Source organism: Mercurialis annua, linkage group LG4, assembly GCF_937616625.2.
Source record: "Mercurialis annua linkage group LG4, ddMerAnnu1.2, whole genome shotgun sequence".
Lineage (NCBI taxonomy): Eukaryota > Viridiplantae > Streptophyta > Magnoliopsida > Malpighiales > Euphorbiaceae > Mercurialis > Mercurialis annua.
This window is the reverse complement of record NC_065573.1, coordinates 21,693,090-21,717,451: the sequence shown is the minus strand read 5'-3', so window position 1 is coordinate 21,717,451 and position 24,362 is coordinate 21,693,090. Positions and strand designations below refer to the sequence as shown.

The 24,362-nt window shown below is 31.2% G+C and overlaps 2 protein-coding genes and 1 long non-coding RNA gene across 9 annotated transcripts; all 3 read right to left on the bottom strand.

Annotated features, from left to right (window-relative positions):
• Positions 1 to 906: 906 nt before the first annotated feature.
• Positions 907 to 8,641, bottom strand: LOC126677174 (uncharacterized). 5 transcript variants are annotated; one of them, XR_008790548.1, is made up of 7 exons: positions 5,708 to 8,641; positions 5,084 to 5,620; positions 3,403 to 4,993; positions 3,109 to 3,287; positions 2,805 to 2,973; positions 1,796 to 1,881; positions 907 to 1,265 (listed from the first exon to the last, which is right to left on the bottom strand). It is a non-coding gene; the product is annotated as an uncharacterized LOC126677174 (long non-coding RNA). The 5 variants fall into 5 exon arrangements; XR_008790547.1 differs by having other exon boundaries at positions 3,109 to 3,463; positions 4,235 to 4,993; XR_008790546.1 differs by having other exon boundaries at positions 3,109 to 4,993; positions 5,084 to 5,121; positions 5,544 to 5,620.
• Positions 8,642 to 8,962: 321 nt separating this feature from the next.
• LOC130014503 (probable CCR4-associated factor 1 homolog 11) lies at positions 8,963 to 10,014 on the bottom strand. The gene has a single exon (XM_056105410.1). The coding sequence runs from the start codon at positions 9,844 to 9,846 to the stop codon at positions 8,983 to 8,985; it is 864 nt and encodes a 287-aa protein (XP_055961385.1). The 5' UTR covers positions 9,847 to 10,014; the 3' UTR covers positions 8,963 to 8,982.
• An 8,491-nt stretch (positions 10,015 to 18,505) lies between these two features.
• On the bottom strand, positions 18,506 to 24,362 carry LOC126676645 (probable flavin-containing monooxygenase 1). Of its 3 annotated transcripts, none has more exons than XM_050370886.1 (5): positions 23,871 to 24,362; positions 22,767 to 23,004; positions 22,402 to 22,577; positions 19,785 to 20,125; positions 18,506 to 18,890 (listed from the first exon to the last, which is right to left on the bottom strand). In XM_050370886.1, exons 1-5 carry the CDS (start codon positions 24,303 to 24,305, stop codon positions 18,638 to 18,640), a joined length of 1,443 nt encoding a protein of 480 aa, XP_050226843.1. In that variant the 5' UTR covers positions 24,306 to 24,362; the 3' UTR covers positions 18,506 to 18,637. The 3 variants fall into 3 exon arrangements, with proteins under 3 accessions (XP_050226843.1, XP_050226844.1, XP_050226842.1); XM_050370887.1 differs by having other exon boundaries at positions 18,506 to 18,980; positions 22,402 to 22,469; XM_050370885.1 differs by having other exon boundaries at positions 18,506 to 18,980; positions 23,871 to 24,361.

The window sequence follows — 24,362 nt, the reverse complement described above, 5'->3', positions numbered from 1 at the left end:
TGAAAACTTATCGCAGACTTGAGTTCGAGTAAAAATTCAACCACGTCTATCGATTTAAATAAGAGTGTAAATATTTATAGACTGAACTTACTCGAATTCATATTCAACTTGACTCTTTTATAAACTGTACAAGTCTAATTTCGACACAAATTCAATTCATATTTGAAATTTATTATTTGAACCCGGCTGATAAATTAGATTTATGCAGACTTGAACAGAACTTTTTTAAATATATATCAGAATTTAATTAAGTATAAGAGTTTAAGTATGCATGTAAAAAGAGTGAACCTAATATAGACTCGAATTCAGAACCGGGCTTAATGAATAAAAAAACATATATATGGCACAAACAAAGCAAGCCTTGACAAACACGACTAATACTCGACCTAATGAACAACTTTTGGATGAGTTTATCACTTTTACATTGAACGTAAAAAAGAAAAATCTTCTTACAACTTAACATATGAATGTGTTTCAAAAAATTTGAAAACCATATTGGTTGATTTCATTTAATAACAACATATGTCATGTGTTTAATGAAAAGTTTATAATCCTATACAGTAAACTAAATTTAACTAATTAGATTATGTGATCTAGTAGTAAGTGTCGCTCCCATGGAGTGGAGGTCTTAAGTTTTCAAACCTTCACTCCACACACAAGAGATCAATCTCTTAAAAGGCACACGGGGAGCCTTACTGATAATGTGGCGGCGTTGAACATCTAACTATTAACAATCGAGACTCCAACAATCGATTATATTTGCCAAAAAAAGAAAACTAAATTCAACGACCAAAAAAGCAAAAAGAAAAAAAAGGTAAATTCAACTAAGTATTTCCTTTAATCTAACCTCAATCAATATAGTATGATTATAAAGCCACTATCAGCAACTAATGAGGTAAGTTGAACTCAATTAAGGCGAGAGGATATATTAAAGGATAAAAGGGATTTGAAGGAAAATGACAAACAAATAGGAGGACCCTTCTCTTTAATAAGAGGTCCCAAAAACTCCTGTAATTTGAATCAATTACACCCTTTCCTCTCATCTATAAGTAGTTCTTGTCTGATTGCCAAAGAAAATGAACCTAAGATATCAAGCCAGTGGCCTAGCAATTAAAATGGATTCCCAAGTGAAGGTCCACACCACTAACCAGATTCAGCACCGAATAGGACCATATGTCAGCTACACCCGTAACTGGACTGCCAAGTGTTTGACCCACCAGCACCTGTCCCCTTGCTTTCCTGTCTCATTCATGCAATTGAATTCCCTTTTTTTACAACAGATTTTTAAAAATGAAAGTTAAACAAAAGATGCTTTTGAAAAGAACATCACATCATTATGGAATTATCACATAGTAAGTAAAAAGTTTAGGGATAACTTCAGGTAAAAAAAATGTAAAATCGACCAATCAGTTTAAAATAGTACAATCAAGTTGATATTGAAGTTCAGAGCACAGACATCACATGCCAAACCTAGTCATGCTTGTTAGGGTCGTCCACAACCGAATAATCGAAACAATAAATTTGATTTGATTCGATTTGAAATTATACAAACGTCTGATTTTCAATTCATTTCAATTTTGAAAGTAAAAAGTTATGGTTCACATTTGGTGCAGGTTGACCAAACTGAACAACGAACCAAACCTATGGGTGCAGTTTGGTTTGAAATATCTAAATTTTTGCAAAAATAAAAAACCAACTCAGTTCGGCTGAAAAAAACAAATGAAGTCCAATTGCAATCAGTGAACAAATATGGGACTAATTTAAACCCGGGTAGTAGTTAACCAAATGAAGTCACCTGCAATTGCCGAAGCTCGCAAATCTTCCACCAATACGAGGCATATGTATGGCTGCAGGATAAGATTCTTATAACCTTAATGACTTCTGCAAGCAGGAAACGGAACAAGTGAAACAAAAAGCCAGTGACCAAGATTCATGGGGTAGCATCCCAAATAAATGAGCAGAAAGGCAGAATCCAGTTGACATATAATGTTGTTCATTTTAAGTCTGCAGCCATATGCTTAAAAATGAGATTGATCACTGCCCACCATGTAAAATTTCTGAAACAGTAAACGGTAATGCAAAAATAAAGACAGACATCTTCCTCTATCTGATGGGGCCTATCTTTCTCATCAAATGCAAACTCGAATGTTTATATTTAATGTCATTCACATTACATGGTGTTATGGTCTCGAAGGTGGTCCCTTCTCTTATCTAATGTTAAAACATATCAGTATCAGTACAGATATTCCCACAAGCAACAATACTTAGTCACACTCAAATTCTCAGTATAAGAAAGCAAGCACATGGAAACCCAACAAAGACAGAAAACGAGTTCTCATCTCATACTATTTGTACGTCTTCTAGCTGTGTGATTCTCCTATTTTTCTCTACTGTGGTTGATTTTTTAAGAGGTATGAGGTTATTCACAAACAAATATCTACATGTTACATTTGAATGACATGTCTTAGTTGCCCTTAATTTTAATTGAAACGATTATGATCAGAACACTTGTCAGTCAAATTTCTACGAATATGGCAACTGTCTTTGAACTTGAAATTATCAATAGGGATTAGAGTTGAAATTTAGGTGTTCCCTTGAGAAAAATTTCTACAATTTACATGGTAAACCAACAGGACTTGTATGATTGAAAACATAAGCTTGTAAAATCTAAGTTCCAATTTTAGCAAAGGGAAGCAATGTTAGAAAGATAATCTTCTATAGATTACGCTGAGGTGGTCCATGTTTATATGCTCTTTTCAACTAGGTAATTATCTTAATATAACTATATTATGTAATATACTCACCATTCTTTGTGCCACAACTGAGACTACTGGCTTTACTCCTCTGCCTGCTCACAAGTCTCAAACCTTGGTGGAACATCATCTTTAGGACTCCAATTGTACCATAAATGGACTTCAAATATATATATTGTTCTGGTCTTTAAGACGTACCACCACCACCAGAAACTGTATCCTGGATATAATTACAAACACAAACAAAATTTAAATCGTCTTCCTGAGCAGAAAATGATTGACATATAATAGACATCCAGCCTTACTAATCAAACCCCTAGCCTCCAGGACTAGACTAGCATGGTCTATGGAATACCTCATTGGTGTATTTAGAATTGTAACTAGCATTGCTCTCGTGAAAGCCATCTGCTTATCATGATTGTTTAAGATAGAAGAGAACTGTCATTTTGGTTTCTTTCCTGCAAATTTCATAATTAACCCTTTATCGATGCTTTCTTTCCTTTAATAAATGTCCACAAATTCGTGATACTTCAACTGAAAAAACAGGAAGGAAGTTCATATGCCCACAGCTATAATCTTTCAAGTTTCAAACACCATGCAACATGATTCTAGTATAATAACCATCAAGGAATAAACACAGAGCCCATACCATCTCTTTCAACAATTGAAATTTGAAAGTACATGTAGATATCAGCAATAAGAAGCATGCCCTGTCAATTGTCAGCAAAACCACTGACATAAATCATTTTGGCAGCCATAAGAAATGATCCATGTTTTTCTAAAATTAGACCTTAATATGAAATGGGCACAAATTGAGCAAGTACTTATTGAACACCTACTTTACCGTATACAGAACCCATTATGCATATGAAGTCCAAAGTCCCCATTTCTACCTTCATCTTGAAAGTGAAAATTAAAAAAGCAATTATGTTTTTGAAATTGTGATCAGTCATCCAAACCAAGATTACCTATTTCTTACAATTCTTCAAGAATTACTACACCTAGTCCCATAGAAATCCATGACAAAAGGGTTGATCGATGCTCACAGCACGAACTCAAGAACACGAGGAAGAAGATAATGATGATCGCAAGCAAGCATAAAATAATAGACAAAACCAATCAGTTTTGACTCAGAAGAGATCAGACTGACAAGCCCATAATGTAATTAGCTGAGACAAAATCGTACAATTGGCCGGGCCAGTTGTCTAAATGACAATAGGCAAAGTAAGATCAATCACCACTACTAAACAATAGTTAAATAATAAATCCAAAAAGCACTTGCTAACTGAAAGATGGTATAAATGAAGAAAACACATACTCTAAAGTCTAAAGTACCTGAACCAAGCAGAAGAAGTTAGAGCTCAATTTTTAAATAAAAAAACTCAAAAATCTTATATACCAGAGAGTAATTACCTTACGATGTATTAAAGTGGATAGCAGCAAAATATAACAAGGCCAAACACCTTGGAGCTACAGCTTACCTATACCATATAAATCCAAAGCAAACCTAAGGCGCTCAATTTCCCACGAGAAGCCAACAGCAGCTATTATAGCTTTTCCTCTTTAGGAACCACTACTAGAGAGGGTAAACCCAGGCCAAAAGCTATTTTTCAAATAGAGCAGGGAAGGTAACAACCATACCTTCAAAAAGCCAGGCTCAGCAATTTCTTCTATTTGACTAGTTTTTCAATTTTTCTAAAAAATATCAACATAAAAACCATCTATTGCTGAGACCTCCTGAGGAGCCAGTATCAGTAGAGATTGAAATTTCCATTTGGCTGCCAATTCCACTTCAAAAGTTCACAGTTAATATCCCAAACTTGAGTCTTAGTGATAGACAGTCGTTTAAGTGTCACCTGATGCTAGCATCCACAGCTGAGAAACTATCATATATTGCTAACAAGTTAAAGAGGCAGAGTCTAGAAAAGATTATGTAGCTTGCTAATCATCAGAGTTCCACTCGCAGTTATCTGGACAAACACCAGCGCTTGACTTCCCTAATCTCATAAATCCCCAAAACTCGGATCTCCAGACTTGAAAGCTATATAATGATACAAATTGATAGATTTAATATTCACATCTACCATTACCCTTGCCGGCTTATCAGTCACATAATAAAACTCGCTAGAATAATTATAAACTTGGAGGACTCTTGGAAATTCTTAATAACTAACACCTCTAAAATGTGTGATATCCCTTATTAACCAACTCTTCAATTCACCCTAACTTCTTCAGAACATCTATCAGCCACCCGAAAAGGAATGAAATTATGAAAGCTCGAGCATGATCACAGGATATGAGAAAAAAAGGTTAAAAGAAACTGTGCTTACCTGAGTCGGAACATGGAGCATGTGCCCTTCATCTACACCTGAACCATTGAACCAAAGTGAAGCAATACAAAATCTAAGTTAAATATCATGACAAAAAGATGTCTTGTACTCTGAGAACCAAATTCCAGTGCAGAAACACAAAACTAAAATACTCATTAGGGAAATAGAGGTTAACAAAATAAACAGATTGCAGTTCAATCTTTTTCGCATCCTTTAGAACCTATAAACTATTGGAAATCCAAAAAAAAAAAAGCTAAGGAAACCCCATTTTTCAGTCCAAAGCACAATCACAACCTGAATTTACAAGTGCAAAAATTACTTGAAGCAAAAATCCAGCTACTAAAACTGAGCATATTGAAGAAATGTAAATTACTGTACGGCATACACAAACATATATATATAACTTCAACTTCTCCACTAAGAGATAATTCACATCAAAACTTCAGATAAGTACCAATACCTTTAAGCAAATGCACACCCTTGACCAAAGAAATTTGATTTGAATCACTTACCATTCTAACTACTGTACAATGGTGTCTGCATTCATAAGTCACGGAATAATTAGTCAACAGAAAATAATGAAATGGAAGAGATCCCCCAAAAATCAACAATAGTGAAACATACATGTTTGATGTCGACAATCCAAAGATGTAGAAGTTTCATGTTGAGGAGGTTGTGACAAGCATTGCTCCTCTAAAGCTCATGCTCGTCAACAACGGAATGCTGAAAAAGAAATACAGCATTGCGTTTTGCATGATTCTATCAACTTTTTGGTGATTAAATATAATATGCAGAATGTTCTATTATGTCTTCTTATCCTAAAGCTACAGTCCAATAGAGGAATATCAGTAATTTGAGTTTTAAAGTCACTTCTAAATTGCAGTGCAGCCTATTGGATAAGAATAAACCAAGGGCGACTTTCATATTTGGTTCCAGTTAAATGCAGCAATTCAAACGCATTTCAGTCAAACTTTGGAAGGGTTAGGACCTAGGCATTGAAAGTCGCATATAAAGCGGATAATGAGACATCTATTAGGGTTGCATGATTGGATCACCAGTAATCTCTCCCATCTTCTGTGGAGCATACTGTGCCTGTCCAACAACCTAAATAACCTACAGAAAAACATTTAAAAGAACTTCCCATGTCTAAAAGCAGGCTCTTAAAATAACAGTCCTCGACATGTTGGCATAGTTAAAGAGCCAGTATCCAAAGTACTTCCTGAATATATATATATATATTACAAAAGGCTCATTATAAAAACAAAATCTGAGCGATCAAAGTTATACTGCTATATTTGTTTAAACTGACTCATTTTGATGATCTGATAGATAAACAGCAGCACTCCACATATTTTTGCAACATCTTTTCTCAAATTACACTCCATTTGATTATCACGGAAATTTTACTTCTAGAAAAAGGCAGGAACAGAGAATAAAAAGTTATTTTGATTATGATATGACTAACACTTTGCACTACGCAATCCTGCAACAGTATAAAAAAATATGCAATGAACATTCAAAACATCATCAAATTGCCACCTATCCATGCAGATGGACATAAGAATTTGTTTTGAGAAAAGAAGAAGAATTTTAATTAAGGATTAAAAAACTTGGATCAGAAAGAGTTGACAACATCTACTTAATTTCAGATATCACAAGAAACTGCTCGTAAATGAGTTAAGTATGTTATCACAAGAAAAATATTTGAAGGAAACAAAGAATACAGCTCATCTTATGAATCTAACTATTCTCGAGCCAAAAGTTATTAAATGACTCGTGCAAACAGAGCAATTCTTTGATAAATGCAACTAGTTGACAATAAGGAAGAAGAAAACAGGTGGGCAAACATACCCCAAAAGAACCACATCTAACATATGGTGAAAAACCAAGGAACTCTCAAACTGAAGCAGCATTAAGGAGCCTTTCCATGAAAAATGCCCAAAAAAAAAATATGAAGACGTATTCTAATAATAACAGAATCCAATATACTCTCCCTCCCATCTGAAGCAAATCCTATTGCCTTTCTCGAGAGTAGTCAAGCATGTGCTCATCAACAATGAATTCCAATCATATCAATCTAAAAAAAAATTCATAGTTCCATTACTAGTTCTAACAACCAAATAATAGCATAAAGTTCTTATTTTGGGCAAAAAAAACATAATGGCAATAATTACAACCTCATCAATGATACTTATTTCAGTACAGCATATAGAACAACAAACCAAGTAATTTGATGATAAAATTCATCAGCTAGCATTCTTCAAGAAAATGATACATGAACAAATATGTAATTTCAAATCCTGGTTGAAAGCTTCAAGTTTTATAGAGGCACATTTGAGAGAAATGAGCAGTTCATTTCCCATCAACAAGGTAATATGGAACAGTAGTGCCATTTTCATTCAAAATGAAAGAGTTAAGGACAAATACAGATAAGTTGGTACTTTCAATTAAATGAGAGGACAGTGATATCTCAGAGCTAAAGCATCATTTTCAACTTAATAGTAAACGATTATAACGAGTTAAATAAAACAGCTCCAATAAACCATAAAATGGCAACAATCCAGATCTCAATAAGATAAGAATAAATTTAAACTGTTCCATGGAGCAGAGAATGGGCAATTTACTAAGGTCTTCATACCGTCTCCTCATCAATCACTTCAACATTCAACTTCCCTAAACTAATTAAGGGACCTGCGCATCTATTGGGAAAAAGGGAGAGAAAGAGACTCACCAATACACCTGATCTCAATACTTCTCAGAGCTCACACTTGCATGCCAACAAAAAAATAAATCTAAAAGCTCTGCCGTCAGAAGCATACAAAGATTCAGAAAATGCACGGGAATTACCTCTCATTTAAGGTCAATCATATTTCAGTTGCAAGAGCAAAGATAGACGGTTACATAACATGATATGTATTACAATAAATAAGACTCTAAACTATTCTGCATATGTAGCCATGAACTACAAAGAATATAGATAAGGGGTCATATAGGTAACTAGACCTAAACAGGAATGCAATTTACCTTCTTTATTTCAATATAATGTAGATCCAGGATCTTTAAGAAGGAAACACAAGCAAAAATATTACAAACAACCATATAAACTCCAAAACAATTTGCGGTAGACAATTCAATTAGTTCTTTGATTTAGAAAAAACGAAAAAACAAATTTGCAGTAGGCAATCCACTCCAAAATAGAATATGGACTAAGGCAACATCATGGAACATCTACATCACCAAATTAGAAAACCAAAAGTTCACATGCTCTATCGAGTATATCCTTCATTATTTGAATCTGTAAACTTAATACATCATCAAATTAGAAAACAAAAGTTTCACACGCTCTATCGAGTCTATCCTTCATTATTCAAATCTGTAAACTGAAGTAATTGACACACATTCTCCACTCCTTGACAAAAGACAGTTTGGTTAACAAATATGCCACTGTCATAAATCCTAATCCTAAACTTTTAAAATGCTAACCAATATTCAACTCAATTCAGTCTATTCAGGCAATTCTCATGTTTAATGATTAGTAGAATTTGACCTTTCAACTAGGGGGGGGGGGGGAAGGCATCGCCAAAGAAATGAAACATGCCATATTTGACATGACTATGCGAGAAATCAGTTCAACTAATAAATTCAATTGTTGCACATAATTTATGCATAACATGTAGCAGTTTCCACATTTTACACACAAACCTTAATATGAAAAGTGCAGTAATATCAAACGGAATGCGTTTCTGAATCAAAGCAACAAGATATGAACTCCAATAGAATTTAAAATCAACTGCTACTGTAATAATACTTTGTAAATGACTTGTGTGCAAAAGTAAACCAATTTTACTTACTAAGAATGAAGAAAGCACAATCTACAAATATTCATAAAATTTCAAACTTCATTCATGTAAAATTTCTAAACCATACAAAATATTACCATACTTATCTAATTTCCCATCATCTTTACCCTCAAAATGCTTCTCTTTCAACTTCTGAAACACATGTAATGTCAACAAACTATCCGACCCCGCCTGATGCTTCTTCCCTACAGCCCGATTAACGCCCAACGCCATTCCGACCCGATCCAACCCACCAAAAAGATCACAAAACTTAATCAAATGCTTCACATCATACACAGCCTTACTCCCAAAGAAAACCCTAACCAATTCAACAAACTCCGTTAACTCCCCAGGCAACACACTCTGCGTCAAACATTTGATCAAGTAACCGAAATCATAAGCGCCGTGAAACGACACCCAACTCACTGAGTCATTCAAAACGAGACCTGATGACATCATCAATTCCGCAAATTTGACCGAGTCCACGCCGAACTTCCTGTTCCTTTCAAAATCAATCCCTTGACTCCTCAACATTTCAACGGAATCATGCGCGTGCGGGTCACGTGACACGTCGAAATCACAAAAATTGAACTCCCAAATATAATAACATTTCTTTGTAGATCCAAGATCCGGTAGATTACCGTCAAAATCGGCCATCGTGAGCCCTAATTGAATCAAATTTAACATATCCACGTTAGATTTCAGATTCGAGTAGTGTAATTTCGGGTCTCGGTGAGTCAAATCGTCCGCCGCGGATCGTACTACGACTCCGGGAAATTCAGTATCCATAGCTATTAACGGATATTTATCTATTACGGATCGTATTAGGTTAAATTCGGTTTCGAGATTCTCTGCCCATACGGATCGGACTTCCATGCGCGGTGGTGGACGCGGCGGCAGAGGCGATTGGCGGTGACGAGACATTAATTAGGGACGAGATTGAAAGTAGGGTAGAAGTTTAGGGACTGGATAGTTAGGGTTTTTAACTTTATAAAATTGCAAAAGAGAAGAATTGAGATGTGGACAAATATCGGTATTTATTAAAAGTTTTGTTGAGTTGAGACGGTGGGATTGGATAAAATGACGGTACTGCCAGTAGATGATGATGTGATGCGTTGGATTTTTCTTTTTATTGGGATTTTCTTTTGCTTGGATTCAATTGGGTTGATGATGCAAAACAATTTTATTTAAAGAACTAGTCTTGGGGTACTTATGGAAATTAAATTAATATTTATTTAAATAATAAATTTATTAAAAAATTATGAGAAAAATTCATAGACAAAAAAATCAATTTTAAAGTTTATAATAAATTATTTAAAAATATTAATCTCTAATATTAACTCTTTTAAAATAACAATTTTTATATTAGATAAAATCCAAATAAACTATAGTGTTACAATACTATAATTAAACAAATATATTATACAAAATGTGAGCTTGTTAAATTTTTGAATTAATTTTATTTTTTAAAAATTAATATTTTAATTATATAAATAATTTGTAGAGATTAAAACACTAGTATGTGTAACGATTAGAAGTTAATGTAAATTAGAACATTCATTAAAATAAATGTAATTTAAATAAGTAATTTAAAAAATATTAATTTTAAGTGACTTAAAAAGTAGTATTAACTATTTCTAATATTAATTCATTTTTAATAATATATTTTATGTTAGGTTAAATCAAATAAATTATAGTGTTAAAATTTAAATAAATATTTTTATATAAAATATGAGTTTGTCAAAATTTTAAATTAATTTTATTTTTATAAAATTAATATTCAATACAATAAATAATTTAGAAGTTATTATAACATTATGATGTGTAGAGATTAAAAGTTGATATAGATTAGAACACTCATTGAATAAATAGGCTTAATTACTTAAAAATCACCCACCTTAAACTTTTTTTTCGTTTATACCATGACCTAGGAAAAAATTCATTTATACCCTGACGTATGTGTTTATGTTTCACCTCTACCCCGAGACACTAAATTAACCTCTTTTCATTTAAAAAAAGTTTAAAATAGTCCTTAATTTGGAGAAAAATTCATTTCTAATTAAACTCTAATTAGTTTAGGTTAAAATGAAGAACTATTTTAAACTTTTTTCTTAATAAAAAGAGGTTAATTTAGTGCCTCGGGGTAGAGGTGAAACATAAATACATACGTCAGGGTATAAATGAATTTTTTCCTATATCAGGGTATAAACAAAAAAAAGTTGAAGGTGAGTGGTTTTTAAATAATTAAGCCGAATAAATATAATTTAAATAAGTAGTTTAGAAAACGTGAAAATTGATGAGAATGCTTTATTTGGTGAAAATCAATAAAATGGCTCTGTTAATTTTTTCAATTATATAAGCACACAAGTAGTTATATACTATGACTATTGTATATCATAATTTAAAATCAAAAATTAAATAATTTAAAATGAAAAATCAATAGCAATAAATCCAGGTTTATATCTTCTCTTTTGAATAAAAATCTCTTATTTTTTGTGTTGACATTTTAAAATTGATTTATAAAGATATAGTATTTGAAAAAGCACCAAAACCATCATAAAGTACTAGATAAAACATTTTCGGAAGTCAGGTGATATGTCGGCGGAATTTGGCCGTAAATATTTTTGACTGTCGGCGATCAATGGTACTCAACAGACAATAAACAGCCACAATCAACATGTAGCAAGTTAACCGTTGATTTTGGACTTTTGATTTTATTGTCTTTTTATGTATGTGTGTGTGTCTTTTAAGTGTTTTAAGGTATATCGTAAGCTTTTTTCAGTGATTTTCATTATTTGCCGACTGATATGTATGGATGTTTAAGTGCTCGTTAGATGTATTTTAAATATAGTTATGTGTCTAACTTTTAGTTTACTAAATACAAATCGAAGAAGAAAAATCTAACTAAACACTTTTTATAAAAAAAAAAATTCAAAAGTAAACTCAGATTTAATTTCAGTTTACTTTAAATTTATGTTATGTATCTTTAAATTCAGTGTATTGTAAACAATGTTTTCCACCATCGTAAGAAATTAACTTTTTTATGTAGTTATATAAAGTTTTTGTTTCAAATGATTTTTTTAAAAAAATCCAATTAAAAAATTAATATGTATTTTAAAAAATTAATATGTATTTTAAAAAATTAATATGATTTTTTAATATTATTTTTATATAAAATTTATAAATTTTACTTTTAAATAATTTTACTATTAAATTACTTGCATAACTATCATCTCCTCATGTTGTGAAAGAATTTAAAATGCATCTTCATTAATACACCGAAAAAGGATAAGCAAACTCAAAATTCATAATAAAAAATTTAAAATCTCTTTTAAAATTTTACTCTCATTTCTCTCTAAAAACTTTTCTTGATTTTAATCTTTTAGAGGATGGAAGAAGGTAATTGTCGATCCTGATCGAAAAATCATATTTTCTCCACTTAAATTATCACTTATGTCACGACCCAAATTATTGAGCTGCGATCGGCGCTAGGGAACGGGAGTGCTAGCTCCGGAACCCGTAGCAAGTCTAAACCACTATAAATTTTTCACATTTAAACAAATAATATATAATGTATAAACGGAAGCAACGTCATTTATATATAACAATTAGTCGACATAATACTCAAGGTCGTCTCACTTCCGTATCACATACGTACTAGCCCACTTGTCGACTTGTACATAGGGATCACAATCGTAAACAGTATAGCCTAACTTAAGGCACATATCCTATACTACTGCATCATTAAAATAAACTCGTACTTTGTGCAAGCCCAGAAGACTTCTGGCACAAAGGAGGTGGTCTGTCTGATCTGACTCCGATTTCCTGAAAACAACAGTGAGGGGTCAGTATTTGGAAAATACTGAGTGAGCTTGCAAATTACTAACGATATTATAAAAATACAACATCGCATTGTAAATAAGCAATATTATAAAAATACATATAAGCAAGTATTTGATCCGCTTGAAACTAAAGTCCTGAAACATGACACGACTCACGAATATTCAAATCAAGTCAATCCAAATGGCCCGACCCGGGAGTTTTCACACTCAACCACGTCGGCCGCGACCAATCTCTTAATCCCAAAGTGTGGGTCCAATCCACTAGATACGGGCTCAGGTTACTTTAACCAAGTTCTCGCTCGTATCGCATTCATATATCCAACTTCGAAATTCATATTCATATTCATATCATATATATATATATATATATATATATATATATATATATATATATATATATATATATATCAAATCATTTCTCATAGTCAGACACACTAGACTGACTCAATACCGGTGATCATACAGCCTATTGACACCCAATAGGTAGCTAGTTTCTTCAGATCGTATACTAAAATCTCAGTTCAAAACAATCATTCAAATCATCGAATCATATAAATGCGATGTATAAAATCTTAATATTAATAATATATGAAAATAACTTTTATTAATAATACGCGAAAGTAAATTGCAACTCACGTAACCCGCTATCCAAAACTGCATCATCATCAATCAATCACGTAGATTCCACGCGTCATTCAATCTCGTAGCTATTCCAGCTCGTCGGCCTGGTAACTCGTAGGTACGTCAGTCACCTATTCAAGTTACCGTACGTTTAATTCATAAACGTAAACTTAAATGCTAAGATCCTAGGTTACAAACTTAGGTTAACACGATCATATTCCATATACGACTCTTAACTTTGATAATCTCTTAATCACATTTCATTATTAAACGTCCTAGTTTACGTTTTGAAATTCAATCGAATCATGATTGATTACGCGACTTGAAATTGTCTGAAATCAAGTTTCTGCGTCGCACCAGGGCCCCGAAAAGCCTGCATCGAAGATCCCTGTTAGCGAAGGACTGCATGTTCGTGCAGCAGCGTACTGCACGTTCGTGCAGTACGCTGCACGATCGTGCAGCACTTACTGCACGTTCGTGCAGCCCCGGGGTTCTCTCCCCGGGCCATTTCCGACGTGCCAACCATTCCAAATCGATTCCGCAATACTTAATAACTTCAAAGGTACAAGATTTAAGCTTAAAACGCCGAATTCGAATCCAAAATTGTTAAAACGATAAAACCGCTTAAAATCCTAATTTCAAATTGATATTCCATCAAATTACCTTGATTTGATGCTCGTAGTAGATAGAGAATTGAATTCTGAACAAATCGATATAAGGAACGTACGATTTTGATGAGAAACGGCGAAACGGCGGCGAATCGGAATCGTTCGTTGTTTTTCCTTCGTCTGCTCCCTTTCTTCTCTCTGGATCATCCTTTCTCTTCTTGACTCATATACTCCTTCCGTCCCAATAGAGTTATCCACTTTACCTTTCTCACACAGTTTAAGAAAAGTAATTACTGTTTTATAGTTTTTGTAAAAAAATTCTTACTTTTCTTGTCATACCCTTATTTAATATAGGCTCCACTTGTAATTTACTTTTATTAGTGGATTTTAAATAGGGGTAATATAGAAGAATTGAGTGTAAAATTTAGTTACTTTTTGAAAGTGGACAAGAGTTTTGGGACAAAAAAAATTCTCAAAGTTGACAACTCTATTGAGACGGAGGGAGTATATATTTTGGCCAAAAGGTCATTGTGATCCCTCACTTATTTAACTTAAACCATTTCTCTTTTAAACTTTCTATTTTAACCAAATGGTTAATTATTCACTTTAACTCAATTACTTACGTATTATTTATATCCAAATAAATAATACTAACCCAAGATTATTATATTCCATCAATAGTCTTCTAATTAGTATTCTCGAGGCTTAATTGGATAATTTACACTTTGGTCCTTAAACTTTTCAAAAGTTGCAATTTAGCCAAAATGTATCAGCGTCCAAATTTTAAACAGTTTTCGATTGACTTGAAACTTTTACCATACATACTTTAAAATATTTCGCGGACTTTGGCGAAATAATTTATCAACTCGGGATTTATAATTTATTTTATATGAATTTTCTCAGCTATTTCCTTAAATCCCGTTAAATAGCTTAATAAAAATTTACTCTAAGTTCCTCATACTATTAAATTAAATTCATCCTGATTTAATTTATCAGATTCACGACACGTGGCACGATTTAATTACTTTAAAATATTTGGGGTATTACAACTTGGCTCTTTAGTATTTTCTTTTTTGTTTAATAAAACTCTCTGTTTTTATAGGGTTTCTTGTGTTTGAATAAACTTTTTTTTCAAGTCGGTGAGCCGTGTGATGGGAAACCTTCCCGCACGGTTCAGAGAGCAATGAATTAGAATGAGAGGTTCACCACCACATCATTGCATGCAAGGGGAGCTCGCTCGATTCGCAAATTAATCCAGAAATTGCAATAGAAAAGAAAAGGGAGGTTTGTGATGATTTTTAAATCTTTTATATTAAGTAATCTATTATCCTTATGCATGAAGATAATCAATTCGGTTTGAAATGTTTTTTCCGTTTTGCATGTCGGATGTTTTTGGATTATTTAAGAATCTTCAGTGATGATTCATGCTTTATTTTTAAATTCTTATGATTCATGAAATTTTGATGTGTTTCGATCTATTTTTATTGGATTTAATAAAGATGATGATAAGAAATATTAGAATTCAACGGATCGAACAGGTCGTCTGTAAAATCGGATCAGTGTTAAATTGAGATCTCCGCGCCAACGGAACTTTATTTATTGTTGAGAGGTTAAATGGAACCTTTGCCGAGATCCGTGTCTTTAATTTGTCTTTTTTTTTCCGATTATTTGTATTGCTTGTATCTTTAGTTGTTTCTTAGTTTTTAATTTGCAATTTGAAAGATCGTATGGTTAATTCTTATTATATAGCTATCATTTCTTTGCATTTCTTTATCACCAATGAATTCTACAGTGGGAAAACTTCCCCTAAGAAAAAAAAGAAGACTTCACTTTTCAAAAAGAAAAAATTGTAAAATTATTCAAAACAATTACTTAATTTTTAAAAATACGCTTTAAATTTAGAATTTATTATTTATTTGAAAAAACTTTTTACTCTTTTATTTTACCTACAAAATAAATTATATATCATATACCTTAAATAAGCATCACTGACACAGTTTTCATATATCTGGGATATATTTCCAATACGGAGGATATAAAGTGACTTTTTTCATAAAACGTAAAGACAATTTAAGTATAAATGAGTTATTTCAAAATAAGTTCTTTTAAAAATGTTAGCCATATTTAGGCTATTTTAATCATTTTTTCTTTTAAATATATAATATTATTTTGAATAAAATTAATTTAAAATTACCAATCCATCTATTGATTTTGAAAATGAAAAAGATAATAATTATATAATAGAAAGTTAATTAATATAGTTGTAGTTTTGGATGTGATAAGATACCCTATATGTGATATGAAAATTAGGGTTCCATTCGTTTTTGTGTTTGGTTAAAAGTATATATATGTTAGATGTATGAGATTTTAGTTTTTTTAACTTGGTACCTATTAATAATAATATGAACTTGCTAATATTAATTCTGACCCGTTATTTTTCATCTTTAGGTAAAGAACACTACGTGCAATTTAATAAATTTTGAGATATTTGTTAACTCTAACTTGGAGTTTAGATGGAGCTAGGATTATGTGATTGATTCTGTTGATTAAGATTATGCTGGTGATCTTAATAAAAGAATATCAATTACATGATACGTAATTTCTTGTAGCGATAATGTTATTAGTTGGAAAGCTACTTTGCAATTTAGTGTAGCTTCATCCACTACATAGGCTGAATACATGAAAGTTTTTAGATGTTTAAATAAACCATTTGGCTAAGAGGTTACATGTTGAGCACAGTGTTACTCAAAGGTGATTGTCATCCATTGTGTTATTCACTTCACTAAACATCATCAGATTTTTACGAGAGGACAAAACACATTGATGTAAAGTACCACTATGTTTATGATATTATCTCAAAATGTAATATTATTATTAAAAATATTGGTATAACAAATAATTCGGCTGACATGTTACTTAAACTTTTTTCAGTGAGCAAGTTGAAGTATTGTTTAGACATAATTGGTATTTTATTGAGCAATTCGTAAAGGGATTATTTGAGAAAAGTGAAGTAAGGTTAGCATGTTGAGGGTAAATTTAATTTAAGGTGAAATATTGTTATGGTTATCTTGCCATTTGTGCCAAAGCCTATGTTCACAATATTTCCATGGAAAAAAAGAATTAATCTTGGCCATCTATTTTTACTTGAAAAACAAGGATTAATCTTAACAATGTATTCATACTTGGCAACCAAGTTTAATTTGTTATATATGCATTAGCACTTATACCAAACAAGATAAATTTGAATGAGATTTTTCTTTTAGGTAGAAATGTATATATGGAGCGGGCGGGAATGGGGAAACTATGCCCACTCCTATTTTCGTGCCTATAAAAAAATTGAGTTAATGTCAAAAAAAAATCATACATTTTACACATTTTCTTATTTTAATCACATAATTTGAATTTTTTTATTTTCATGTACGAACTATCACTTTTTTCCAAATTCATGCACGGTGATGAGGTGTCACTCATTCGTTGGTGTAAATTGACTTTCACCTCAGCGGATTACACGAATAGAGTCGTGATATCTCAGCACCGTGTATGAATTTGAGAAAAAGTGATAATTTATGTATGAAAATGAGAAAATTTAAACTATGTGATTAAAATGAGAAAATATGTAAAGTTGGTGAATTTTTATGGCATTAACCCTAAAAACATTCCATCCCAAATTTCCATTTAAGTTATAGATATGAAATCATCCATGTCCTCATAAAAATGTAAATTTTCATTTCCCATATATTTTAATAAAAATTTATAAAAAGACACTACTATTTTTTATTGAAATATTTTAAAAAATTATTATAGAAAGACACTATAATTTTTTTACAATATTACATATTTATAATTAAATATATACTAATAAAATATTATATTATATTATTTAAAATTATAAATAACATACCAAAAATTATAATATAATATAAATATATAAATATAAATTGAATTCCCGTAGGGATGGTGATCCTCATTGGATGGGAATAATACTTCTCATCTCCTCTCCATATTTGTGAATGAGGAATAATATTTTCCCATCCTCATACTCATGGGAGTAATTGATGGAGATTTCTCATCCCACTAGAGGCAGGTCCCTATGGGAGCGTGAATCTCTTTTCTATAGCTATCCCTAATTTTAGGTACTAGTAAAATTCTCTTTGAGTTTTTAAATTTATTTTACTAGTACATAATATATAATTTGAGTGTAATTAGGTTTGAATTTTGAAAATTATTTTTCAATTGTACTCCTCTTTTTATTTGATGGGTTTTATTTCTCTCTCTTATAGATGTAGGCACTAAGCCACGTAAATTGTTCGTGTTTATTTTATTTTTCTATTTTATCATTATATTCGAATAAATATTCTTCTGCAGCAAAAATTCTATCATGTGTGGTAATGAGAAAATGTGCCATATCATTAGAACACAAAAAGTAAACAATTTTACGTGCAATATAAATTGAAACTCTATTAATATACAATGATGTACTTCACATTTTCATTTGGAGTATATATATATGGAGACACAAACAAAAAGCATGTAAATTTTTTTATTTGAAAATCCATTTTTTGTTTAAATTACAATAAAAAGTGAAGTGGAACATGAGAATATATAGTTGAATTATAACCCTCTATCATAGGCTATATATTAATTTCAAGGTGAAACATAATCCTGAGGTCCATAAGGTTCAAATAGTTCAGCTAAAATATTTTTTTTTCTTTTTGGATTCCATCCCATATCTTTACAAAGTTGATCATTATACCATATATGAACGCCTGCAATGCAAGATTTGTTATACACTGCTCCTGCATATTTCTTCTTGAATTTATCCCAATTTTTCACATCTTTTTCCACATCTTTTATGCAAGGTATCTTGAACTTTCCATCAAGAAGCTCTGTTACCCATCTGCATCGTATTTCTGAAGTAAACAAGTCTGAAAGGCTTTCTGAATATCCAATTACTGCTAGTTGCGGAATTTTAGGGTTAATACATTCCCTGAGCAACACAGTTTAAACCTTTTTAATTAATTCTCGACGAATGCGGGAACGAAAAAACAATGATGAAATGATTTTGTATATACATAATTTTGTCCCTTTTGAAATATATTTTCAAAATAAAATTCGGCATTCTAATTGTTTAATTTGACGAGTTTGGACAGCTATATATATAAACTCCAACAAAATTGAAGTTATTAAATTTTCTCTTTTCTAATTGGACTAATCAAGTAAAAATTCATAAGCAATTTTCGTCGGATAAGATATGTTATGAATAATTGTTTCAATTAATAAAATTAGCAGATTTAAAATGTCATTTTTTAAGGATATATTTAGGGGTGAGCAAAAATACCGACTGCCATATTAACTGACTGAACTGATGAGTTTCACTTTATTCTGTTCGTTTACAAATTTGGGTTCGGTCGATGCGGTTTTCATAAAAAGAATTGTTATTATCGGTTATTGTTTGGTTTGAGGTTTGGATTATCCAAATTAATCAAAATGGACGAATAAAGCAAAAATTTGTTGTTGTTTTTTAAACTTTTTATTGTATTTTTTGTTGGTTTTAACCGAACCAGCCAAATTAAGGACTTATTAGATTAGTTCGGTTTTGTTTTTAATTTTTTGATTTCGGTTAAAGTTTCTTATTCGATTGGTTCAATTTTGAACATTCGGTCGATCGATTAATTCGATTTGGAGATTTTCAATTCGGTTTTGACCGAATTGATCGAATGTTCACCCCTAGATATAACTGTCAAAACAATCAAAGTTATAGACATATTAAATTGGCAAAAACAATACTAACCTGTAGAGGGACGTAGTTATGCATTGTTGAAAGGATTTGGATTTGAAAATGTCTCTCAGCTTTTGATCACCTTTAAATCCTGTAGCTAATATGACTAAATCAGTTTCTAAAGGTTGATCCTGACCATCAATAATTATACCTTGTTTGCAGAAGCTAAATTTAGGAGCTTTTGTGAGTATGATGCTTCCTTCTTCAACTTTATCATAAAAATTGTGAGGTAAAACAGTGAGCAAACATGAACTGATTTGTTCATAAAAACCATGCTTGGGTACCATTCCGTATTTTGCCAAACCATGCTTGTGTTTGATGTGGCTTTCAACAAATTTAGCAGTTGCCCATTTCTGTAAAATTTATAGTATTTCAGTTTTTTTTACATTAATTCAAATTATGAAATTTCTATATATCCCTCTCACAAGAAAAATCTCATTGTGCATTATTTATGAAAAATCTATTGAAAAAATGTATATTTGGGTCCCTATATTATTTACCTTTTAAATTGGATCCCTCTACTATAATTTGTATACATAGTCCTTATATTCTTAATTTTATAGATTTTAGATCCATTCATCACAAAAAATATTAACTGTGTTATGTCATAATGAAAAAAACTATTGAATATAAATTTATAAATTTATTAGATTTAATTAGGTTTAATAAACAATTAAAATTAATTTTAATTAGTATTAAATAGGAAATATTAATTATTTTTAAATATATATAAATTTCATAAATGATATAATTAATTTACTAATTATTAAATTTAAAAATTGGCTTGAATTTAAAATTAGGTTTATTCACCCAAAAAATACCAAACCTATATTTTTTGTGTCAGTTATAGCCAAACCTTATTTAAATATTTCAGCTGTCAGGCCAGCCAATTGCTTAGTTGGCGATGACGTGGACGACACGGTGTCAAAAAAACCGGTTCGATTTAAAAATGGCTAAAAAAGAAACAGAACATATAAGGTTTGGCTAAATCTGGTGATTTTTAAAGGTTTGGCTATAATTGACACAAAACGTATAGGTTTGGCATTTTTTGTTGATTAAGCCTAAAAATAAAAGTATAAGGATGCAATAAAAATTGAAATAATAAAAAAAAATTATCTCAATCCAAATAAAGATGCATGAAACACACTTAATTTCTATAATAGAGGAACCTGATCTATATCTATACTATATATAAAAGCACGGAGGGGGGGGGGGGGACAGGCAAATTTACTGAATAATCCTTTTCAGTTTACTATTAAATAAAGATTTTATAGTCATTAACTAATTAGTTATTTAATTAATCACTATTGTAATCAAAGTTCTAATTAGAATAGGTAGCTAAATTATCTCCAATTTAGTTTTTAGTATGTAAAAGATAACTAAATTGTCTCCACATTAGTAGGAATACCTATCTTTTAGTTTGACTAAACTATAAAATTAAAAATATTATATTTGGTCAATATATTATTATTTAAATTTCTATCTTATTATTTTTAAAGATATTATTAATAAAATTAAGTTAATTATGTAATTATGGTTATTATAAAATCAAAAGAAGAATAAATTCAGTATGGAAAAAAATTTAATAACCGAATATATTATATTTTTACAAAAATTCTAAATTAATTTAATATTAATTATAAATAAAAAATTGATATAATTATAATAAATTTACTAATATGTTCATTGACGAGTTACGTTAGAAGCCACGTGCATAGCACGTAATGCGAAACTAGTATCTATAAAGTTAGAAGTGTTGGAACTCAATATTGACAAATAAAAATAAAGACGCCCAATTTTAAAAAATATTTTAGTACAAGAATTGAAACACGTGTTTACCAATTATGATTTTAAATAGAAGTGATTATATTATGCAATAGAACCAATGTGTTATAACTCAAATGGAATATAAGTGATGTGCAGTAAACTGTTAGGCCGTGGGTTCATTTTCTCCCACAAACGCTCCCCTCTCCCAGTTATAAAAAAAATTACGCAATGGACGTTATTTAAAAAATTAAACTTGTTCTTACTATTTTACTATTAATATATTTTGCGTAGGTATCAGCTATTATTGTATACCGTTACCTTTAGATAAAGATACTACGAAAAAAAATTGACTTATTATATTATGAATAAATTAATATTTTATATAAAATTGATTATTTTGTGTTTGTGTTACGAGCGTATTTTATTTTATTATGAACACGGTAATATATACTCCCTCCGTTCCACAAAGATAGGCCACCTTTCTATTTTAGGCATCCCAAATTATAGGCCACCTTTTATTTTTGGTTAATAATTTTAACACTAAAAGTCTTAGTTACCCTTAATAAATATATATTGTTATCTTCAACTTTTTAATTGCTCCATGTTCCAATATGGAATAAATGTCAATTTTTAATTTTAATGCAAAATACACCAATACAAAAATTAGTTATTACTATATTGTTTATTTATTTTAAAAAATATAAAAGGCTAAAAATGAAAAAGTACATAAATAAATTAATTTTAACTAATCTAACTATTTTTTTCTTAATTCCCGTGTTTGTCCAAATGGCCTATCTTTGTGGGACGGAGGGAGTATTGAATAGTGCAATACATTTTCAGAGAATTGATAAAAGTGATGTACCAAAGGAGAAAGAATTGTTGCAAGGAGACTGAGAAGAAAACTTTCACCAGGCTTATGAACCATGAGCTCTGCAAAACGGTTAAAGTATAGATATGATATCGGCACTCCCCACGGAAAATCATCAGAAACGTGCCATTGTGCAGTTCTATATAAAATTCTACTTGGATTTTCAATTCCTGCAATTTAGAGAAATTAAATTATAATTCAAGTGTTTTTCTCGGTAAATTTGTAATTAAATTATTTACCATCATCGTCCCTAATCTTCATTAAATGCAATAAATTTACTGTTCATAATCCAAATCAATACATTTAGAAAAGTTTAGGGACGAGAAATGCTAAAATGCAAAAATTCTGGGGGTAATTACCATTTTGTGTAGCACACTCCATTACAATGTCCAATGCAGATTTTTGAAAGCCGATGACAGTTACTCGCTTATCTTTGATGAAGTGAGAAGCATATTGATGATCCATGGCATAGTAGTCCATGGAGTGTATCACCTCGCCGTGAAATACTTCAGGCCCCTTTCCGACGGGAAATTCTGGAAAATTTGGAACATCACTTGCCCATCCTGTGCAAACCATCACAAAATCCACCTGCCATACCTGTGCTTTTGTTGCGTATATATGTATATTGCAAGAACAAAATTAAGTCATATACTAATAATACGGTACCGCGGGTGAAAATTTATTGAGATTTCGAGTTCGAATCTCTATATAATTATATATCTATTTCTACTAGTATGAAAACAAAAAACACATTTTTTAAAGGCTTAATACATAGTTTGACCCCTGAACTTGTACCCATTTACCCATCTAACCTCCAAACTTAACGTCTCACCTATTGAACCCCTGAACTTGTTAAATAACCCGATTTGACCCCCGAACTTGATAAATACGTAAACATTAAACCCCTCCGTACACAATTTCTTCTAGAACGTTTCAAGTGACAGGTGGACACGAAGGGTTCAATATTTGCATATTTATCAAGTTTAGGGGTCAAATCGGATTATTTAACTAGTTCATAGGTTCGATAGGTAAGACGTTAAGTTTAGGGGTTAGATGGGTAAAAAGGTACAAGTTCAGAGGTCAAACTATGTATTAAGCCCTTTTTAAACTAGGTTGACATTTCATAAAGGAAAAGGTCATTTATCCCCTTAAAGATTGTCTGCAGGATGAACCAAGCTCTTAACATTTGAAAAGGTTCAAAAAAGCTCCAATATTTTAAAAAAAGAACAATCAGGTCTCCATTTTTACTTATAAATAAGACGTTAAAGTCCTAGTTGTCGAAATTAGAGGGCATAATTGTTTATTTTTCAAGACGTTAGTTTAGTGTTTTGTTCTTGAATTATTTTTATTAATTCTATAGTAATTTTTCGAATCAATTTCATAAAAAAGATTAGCTCATTAATTTGTACTCTTAACTAATAAATCCAAGATCCAAATATTTAAGAAAACAAATACACACAAACCTGGGTGAAAAGTGTATGGGTATGTTGAAATTCAACATTCCATTTCCCTTTGGAGCTAAAGGCCTCACCATTGCCACCCCAAAAACTCCATGATTTCATTTCTTCTTCTGATGGGCCTTCATAGTCAATGCTAATCACCTTATGATTAAACCTTATATGCTTAACCAAATCAAAATGCTTGGCATATGAATTAAGATAATCCATAACTTGTTGTTGGGTAGGAAAATCTTGAACAGAATGTGGCCATGGAAAATCAGAGAATTGATAATCTTGTTTTGAAGATTGAAGACAACAAGTTTTGATAGTCTTGGCCCAAACTCCTCCAATACCACTTTTTGATTCAAAAACAATTGGTTTGAAACCCTTTGAGAGTGAGTATTTGCATGCAATGAGTCCACTAATACCTCCTCCTATGATTGCTATTTCTTTCTCCATTATTTCTTCTCCATAACCATGCAATTCTATTGAATTATTTGGTTGTTTTATAGTAGT

Bases quoted from the DNA above. Each gene is read 5' to 3' on its own strand.
- LOC130014503 (XM_056105410.1), bottom strand. From the start codon at position 9,846: ATGTCTCGTCACCGCCAATCGCCTCTGCCGCCGCGTCCACCACCGCGC.
- LOC126676645 (XM_050370885.1), bottom strand. From the start codon at position 24,305: ATGGAGAAAGAAATAGCAATCATAGGAGGAGGTATTAGTGGACTCATT. The intron at 23,005-23,870 runs GTTTGTGTGTAT...ACAAAAGCACAG, and splicing joins CCCATACACTTTTCACCCAG to GTATGGCAGGTGGATTTTGT. The intron at 20,126-22,401 runs GTACATCACTTT...TAAATTTTACAG, and splicing joins CAACAATTCTTTCTCCTTTG to AAATGGGCAACTGCTAAATT.